The sequence below is a fragment of the Chanos chanos genome, chromosome 8, assembly GCF_902362185.1.
Source record: "Chanos chanos chromosome 8, fChaCha1.1, whole genome shotgun sequence".
Taxonomy (NCBI): domain Eukaryota; kingdom Metazoa; phylum Chordata; class Actinopteri; order Gonorynchiformes; family Chanidae; genus Chanos; species Chanos chanos.
Genome location: NC_044502.1, coordinates 39,641,080 through 39,648,305, shown reverse-complemented (window position 1 = coordinate 39,648,305; position 7,226 = coordinate 39,641,080). Strand labels below are relative to the sequence as shown.

The window sequence follows — 7,226 nt, the reverse complement described above, 5'->3', positions numbered from 1 at the left end:
GTCTTTGGTGACTGTCTTAGTTTAAAAGCATGGCAAACTGGGTTGCATATCTCTTTACTGTTTACAGTCCCGAAACGTTATGACGTCAAAGTCTACGCTCACATACGGGACACTCATGAGCCTCAAAAGAGTGCGCAGTCTTTTCTGAGAATTGAAAAGAATGGAGAGGAGTTCAGACATATTAAGTCCATCATTTTGTTAAAGAATTTGTTGGCATGCGCTGTAAGTGCTGTCTTTCTGTGCTCATGACTGGCTAGTGTCAGCTTTGCCCACACGTGTATTACTGGTGTACCACTGACAGATGACGGACAAACGTGACTCTTGGATCGATGAATTGAGAGAAATAGCGTCTTCGCACACTCTTTGCAAGTATTTTTCATCGCTGTAACTTCGGTTAAGGTAAATGCAAAGACGTCTATATCACACATATTCGCGCGCACATTCCACATGACAGCAGTGTTAACACCTGATTCAGTTGCTGTTATGTAATGTTGTTGATGTCTGAATATTATTAATGTTCAAGATATTAATCGACTTACTGACAAACTAAGCAACTAACCAGCTGAATCCCAAATAAAGCTTTGTTTTCATTATCTGGGATACCTTTAGCTAGCTAAATTAGCAAGTGCTGGATAGCTATGCGGTCACTTCGACATTGGACATCAGCAGAGTGTACTAAGCTTGTGGGGATGTCATGCAGCTGTTGCTACTTAACAAATGAATGATAACATCACCCTATAGTGTCTAGAATAATGTCATCTCGTTCACCGTTCATCTTGTTCAAATATCAGTTTCCCGCCACTTTGGAAGTTACTTCCTCATAGCTAGTGTAAATACAGTGCGAGTTTTGTATCTGTTCTCTTTCTACATCTAGTATCATCATTATCAGTAACGTTATCATGTAGAATATATTCTTCCTACTATTCCTCTCATACCGGTTCCTTTTGCATACATTTCCAGTTTTCACGTCCACAAAAGTCAAATGTTCTATAGGCTTGTCAGATACCAGTGGTGTATTTTCCTTTTCTTCCTTGAAGGATTGTTGATGACCATTAGCTATGTGGAGTTCAGACAACAGAAAAGAAGCACTGCTTTGTGACTCGTTGCTGTCTGTTTTTGTCTGGCCTAGGTTGAATGCAATAATGAAGTACATTCTTGTCACCGGGGGTGTCATATCAGGAATTGGCAAAGGAATCATTGCCAGTAGTGTTGGGACAATACTTAAATCTTGTGGCCTTCATGTTACTGCCATTAAAATTGATCCTTACATCAACATAGATGCTGGTACCTTCTCTCCTTACGAACACGGTAAGTCTGTCTAAACTGGTTACCATTCTTGTTTTTCCCATAACAATTCAAAGGAGATCTGAAAGTCAGACTGTTTTAAACCAGAAACACTAAACACCTCAGTAGGGACAGAGTCTGCGTTGTGAATGTCACTACTCACTATGTCTGATCCTGTTATTATAGTAATAAAGCTACAGCTGCAAGATAATATGCCTCGTACTTCACAAAATCCAAAATTAAAGCATGTTTTTAAATAAAATTAGGTATGTACATAGAAGTATGTTCTCATATGTTTGGAGTGAACATAGCTGCTCAACTATCATACCTCCAGACTCAACGATGTTTTCTTGTTGTAACAGGGGAGGTCTTTGTGCTTGATGATGGAGGTGAAGTAGACCTGGATTTAGGAAACTATGAACGATTTCTGGATATACGACTTACAAAGGACAACAATTTGACAACTGGAAAGATTTATCAGTCTGTTATCAACAAGGAGAGGAGAGGAGATTATCTCGGCAAGACCGTGCAGGGTGAGTTTACCGTGCTTGCTGGTTAAATGTTAAAAATCAGATCTTCTTTTCAATACAGTGATGTAAACCCAAACCTGTCACCAAGGTCTTATAATATTGGACCCTCTCATCCTGCAGTTGTTCCACATATTACGGATGCCATTCAAGAGTGGGTTATGCGTCAGGCTAAGGTCTCAGTGGATGATGACGGCGTGGAACCGCAAGTCTGCGTTATTGAGGTATGAATCTCATGCTGTCTGATTGTGTGTGTTAGTCTTTGCTCCTTTTAAAGTTGGAACGCAGCCAGCAATCCTGGGTCAGCAGGTTCATAGAGGATAGTGGCCTAAGCGTCACTCTTTGAGGACTAATGAGGAGGAATGGCAAGAGGTTTGAATCCAATTCTTGATGACCTCAGTCATACAGGCCCAGATTCAGTGTAATGTGTGACACTGAGTGACTTGAGATTGGTGACAGCTGATTGGTCTTTTGTAGATATTTACTTACTCGTGCTGTATCACTATGTTTGTATCTACAGCTTGGAGGTACAGTTGGAGACATTGAAAGCATGCCTTTTATCGAAGCCTTCAGACAGTTTCAATTCAAAGTGAAACGGGAAAACTTCTGCAATATTCACGTCAGCCTTGTTCCTCAGGTAAGAGCTGTGCTGCAGTATATATCCCATAATTGAACGAACCAAACTGCGGAATACTGTTTCTAAACTTATGAAGATGAGGGATTTTTCCGTCTCGCCCAAATGTTTTAAGCATTAACACTAGTCAAGGGTCAGGAAGTATTTGTCCTGTTCTTTGTTTTGTTTGTCATCACAACATTGGGATTATCGTTGGGTTTAATGTTGTTAGTTTGTGCAGTGTTGTATAATGTGAACTGTGTTGTATGCTGTTTTTAGCCCAGTGCCACAGGTGAGCAGAAAACCAAGCCCACTCAGAATAGCGTTCGAGAACTCCGTGGACTGGGCCTTTCTCCTGACCTGGTCAGTACAGTTTTCACTACCAGTTTCCAAAGTCTCAGATTTAAAAACCTCTCCGCTGGAACGTCCTCATAGATCTTCCCTGCTTTGTCTTTCAGATTGTTTGCCGATGCTCCACAAAACTGGACAATGCCGTCAAAGAGAAGATCTCAATGTTCTGTCATGTGGAGCCAGAGCAGGTGAATATACCATCACTTGTTTTTTGCCAGTGATGTGAAATACATAATACTCAAGTAAGTGTTCAAACGTTGAGGACTTAAAATGGTACGCCCGGTCAAATCACCATATGACTGTCTTGTGGCTCTTTTCAGGTTATCTGCGTACATGATGTCTCCTCCATCTATAGAGTTCCTCTTATACTGGAGGACCAGGGCATGGTGGAATACTTCTGTCACAGGTTAAACCTGCCTATGGAAATGCGTCCCCGTAAGATGCTCTCCAAGTGGAAAGAAATGTCTGACAGGTTGGTTCTCTATCTTTGTTGGGCCAGTTTACGTCAGGGCACTGAGACATTTAATACATCTCCTTCGGGGGAAAGTTGTGAAATGAACTTCTAAAGAGCGATATCTTTGAAGCTGTTTTATGTCTTTTCTCTCCACAGGTCTGACAGACTTCTGGAACACTGTTCCATTGCTTTAGTGGGAAAATACACCAAGTTCTCTGACTCTTATGCGTCAGTCATTAAAGCCCTGGAGCACTCTGCTCTTGCCATCAACTACAAGCTGGAGGTTAAGGTAGGAGACATGTTTTTTCTGTTTCCCACCAGCGCTGTGTTTTAATCCCATTGACATTCCTTCAGTGGTCTATGTTAGCTAACTATACTTTACCAACGCTAGAAAAGAGAGGAGCTTTGTTAAGTGGTGATAGCTACTTCCCGAGACACTGTTCACTCTTAATGACCTAATTTTTGGATGTCAAAAATAAATAATTCTGACGCTTGTGTGTGTATGTGTTCAGGGTGGACTTTTAATGTTTATTATCGCTACAGCACACAATTGAACTTCATTTCAGAAGTTGTCTCACCAAAGTAAATCCAATGCATATGTAGATCTAAATCAAATGAGGTCACTGTTTAATAGCCTTGTTGAATAGTGCCCAGTTAGGTTTTCTTTCTCCCTGTCTAGTATATAGATTCCGCAGACCTGGAGCCCAACACGCTGCAGGAGGAGCCAGTGAAGTACCATGAGGCATGGCAGAAGCTCTGCAGTGCTGAGTGAGTGTGTATTTTCGTACGTGGAGGAGTGTCACAGGACACTGTACCTACCCGGCGTTGCGCAATCCCTGGCAACCCTAGACATCTTCAAGCTACTACAATCCCGCAGAATGAGCTGTATCACGTTCTCCACCGTTTCTGTAAACATGTGACAGAGTGTTTAAATTGTGTGGGAGATTCCATCTGTTGAATCTGTTGAATACAGATAAATCTTGTACATTATATGATCGGGTGATTGTATCTCTAAGTATATAACTGAGAAAAAGGTCTTCTTTGCCTTGTTTAAATCTATTTTAAGTTTACAAATATGAATGATGGACGGCCTTTAACGTCCTCTCTATTTGCTCGCCACCCTTTGCCTTATCATTTTTGAGACTGTTCTGTTTTTGCTTGCAGCGGAGTTTTGGTCCCTGGAGGATTTGGTGTGCGAGGAACTGAAGGAAAAGTTCAAGCCATTAGTTGGGCTAGGAAGCAGAAAAAGCCATTTTTAGGTACAGACCAATTACATTCTCAAGTCTTTCAATGTTGATAATAGTCAACAAGCAAATAACTCAGCTGTTTGCCTCTTTTTACAGGGGTATGTCTGGGCATGCAACTGGCGGTGTGCGAATTTGCCCGGAATGTTCTCGGCTGGCAAGGTGAGTCCCGACAACGTTCCCCGTGTTTGACAGTACCGGATAAAGTTACTGTTGCTAAGCTGTTTTAAATTGCTAAGGGCCCAACAAAATGTATTCAGCGCTTTAGAAATAATTTCAGCACAGTCAGGAAAAATGCCTTAAAATCTGCGAAATAAACAAACTCTCTTCCACCGACAAACTGACAGATGCCAACTCCACTGAATTTGATCCAGAGACCCAGCACCCAGTGGTAGGTGTCCTACTTTTGCTGCATTTTTTAACGTTGTCAGGTTTTTATTTATTTATTTATTTTTTTGTCCCTGGGTGCTTCTTAGAGAGTTGATGTGCCTGTGTGCTTGTCTCAGGTGATTGACATGCCGGAACATAATCCAGGTCAGATGGGCGGGACCATGAGGCTGGGAAAGAGAAGAACCATGTTCAAAAGCAACAGCAGCATTCTGAGTATGTCTAACTTATCCAATCAGGAATGAGCAATGAGATCCTGCTCGCTTGTGCTCCCCCTCAGTTGCCCAGTGTGACTTGTTTACGTGTATGAGATTCTGACATTGTATATGCGTGGAGTTTTGACTGCCAGTATCTGTTACTGTAGGAAAACTGTATGGAGATGCTGAATATGTGGATGAAAGACACAGACATCGATTTGAGGTACAAATCACAAGCAGATTCACTGAAATTAGATTGTAGGAGCTACAGCGCACGCAAAACACGTTGAAGTCGATTTTATACAACGATTTTTAGGGTTTTTTTGTCTTTGGTACACGGATTTTTGTCTAGGTGAATCCAGACTTGAAGCACCACTTTGAGGAGAAGGGGCTTCACTTTGTGGGTCAGGATACAGAAGGAGAGAGAATGGAAGTCATTGAGCTTGATGGTAAGTGAATATCCCTCGTCCCTTACCTGCCTGACAGGAATCAGTCATCAAAAACCTAATGCACATATTTTTTGTTTGTTTGTTTCATCTCTGTGCTGCGGCAGACCATGCTTACTTTGTCGGAGTTCAGTACCATCCAGAATTCACATCCCGTCCAATCAAACCATCACCACCTTACTTTGGCCTCCTTCTGGCCGCAGCGGGAAAACTTCAAAGCTACCTACTGAAAGGATGTCGGCTGTCGCCACGGTAACATTTCAGTCTTTGTTTTTTTATATATATTTTATGCTTTTCCAGCTGAGCTGTGATGGATTAACTTAAGCACTCGGTGCTAGCTCCTGGAACAAAAACTTTCCAGACAAATGCTGATGTGGTCTCAAACTGACAAAGTAGTACCACAGAAGTAATGGTTGATCAAATCCTTTATTCTCCGGTGAAGTGTCATATCTGTCAAGCTTTCTAATCTCTATAGCCTCCTTTACTTTGATCTTTTAACCTCAGTTCAGACCTGGTATTGAAAATGCTTATAAATGGATAAATGGTAAAATATTTGAAGACGTGGAAACCTTTGTATTCTTCTTTCATCTCAGTGACACGTACAGCGACCGCAGTGGCAGCAGCTCCCCAGACTCTGAAATCACAGAGCTGAAATTCCCTTCTCTGTCTTAGTATGCGCACGGCGGCACCTGGAGGATATTCACGTCAAAGACACTAAAAACAAACTACAAAGGCGGTTTAACTTCACTGATCCATCTCTCAGTTGTACAGTCGCTGCTAAAACAAAGGGAATAGAACAGAACACGGCTTGGATTTTTTTTTTTTCCGTTCCCTCCCGTCGACTGTTGAGTTTCAAATCACATAATAAATCAAATGGCTGTCTTTCATTTCTGAGGTTTGCCTCCGAGTGCTGCAGTGTAGGAGTTAATGAGAAGGAACTGAACTGGCAGTGTTTTAAGGATATAACGACTAAGGTCGTAACTGTACAAAAAAAGAGAATGCAACCGTTTCAGCCGTTAAGTTTTGGATCTCAGAGAGAATATTGAAATATTTTTGATCATGTTTCTTTGATATGTTCAGATATAAAGATGTTCACTTGATTTTAATATTTGTAATGTGTGTCTTTTTCCTTTATTGCACTTTTTTGTGTGTGTGTGTGTGTGTGTGTGTGTTTTTTCTCTGTTTTTACTTGAAATGAAAACGTCAGGACACTCATGGGAATCATTTTGAGAAACTGATTGATGAAACATGCATGATATAAAATGGTTTTAATACTGACAAGCCTATAATCTTGTCTGCATCTATCACTGTAATGAATCTGAATTATTTATCGCCCAATAAATACATTTTAAACACATCTGCTGATTAATGTTTCTGAACATTCTTAATAAAATATCGGAGAACCCTACACCTCTGAAAGAAATGAAAAAAAATAAGCGCAGGATGAAGATGGTCAAAGACAGCTTGCCAAAATGGAAATACTTTTTAAGTGCATCACTGGTCTTTGTTATGGATTATTTGATTACCCGCTGTATGACCTCCTACAGTGGCAAATGAGAGACTGTTTTGGATATGATGAAAGACCAGGCTTGAGCTCTTAATTCAGTTTCTGAACAATACATCCCTCAGTGGCCTGTGCTGTTGCTGAGAAACTCCTGATACGTGAAAACACACTGACATGCGGTGTCACCAGAGCTTGGCTCTCACGTAGTTCTTGTTCTGG

General features: G+C 41.1%; 1 protein-coding gene across 1 annotated transcript; it reads left to right on the top strand.

Annotated features, from left to right (window-relative positions):
• Positions 1-320: 320 nt before the first annotated feature.
• On the top strand, positions 321-6,190 carry ctps1b (CTP synthase 1b). Its single transcript, XM_030781432.1, has 18 exons — positions 321-399; positions 1,130-1,308; positions 1,647-1,817; positions 1,935-2,035; positions 2,332-2,448; positions 2,704-2,787; positions 2,883-2,963; positions 3,096-3,247; positions 3,386-3,518; positions 3,909-3,997; positions 4,394-4,488; positions 4,573-4,635; positions 4,821-4,864; positions 4,980-5,076; positions 5,225-5,280; positions 5,410-5,506; positions 5,611-5,755; positions 6,097-6,190. Exons 2-18 carry the CDS (start codon positions 1,143-1,145, stop codon positions 6,173-6,175), a joined length of 1,770 nt encoding a protein of 589 aa, XP_030637292.1. The 5' UTR covers positions 321-399; positions 1,130-1,142; the 3' UTR covers positions 6,176-6,190.
• Positions 6,191-7,226: the final 1,036 nt, after the last annotated feature.

Coding starts and splice junctions, on each gene's coding strand:
- ctps1b (XM_030781432.1), top strand. CDS start 1,143: ATGAAGTACATTCTTGTCACCGGGGGTGTCATATCAGGAATTGGCAAA. Junction 1,818..1,934: donor TCTCGGCAAGACCGTGCAGG/GTGAGTTTACCG, acceptor CTCATCCTGCAG/TTGTTCCACATATTACGGAT. Junction 2,449..2,703: donor ACGTCAGCCTTGTTCCTCAG/GTAAGAGCTGTG, acceptor TGCTGTTTTTAG/CCCAGTGCCACAGGTGAGCA.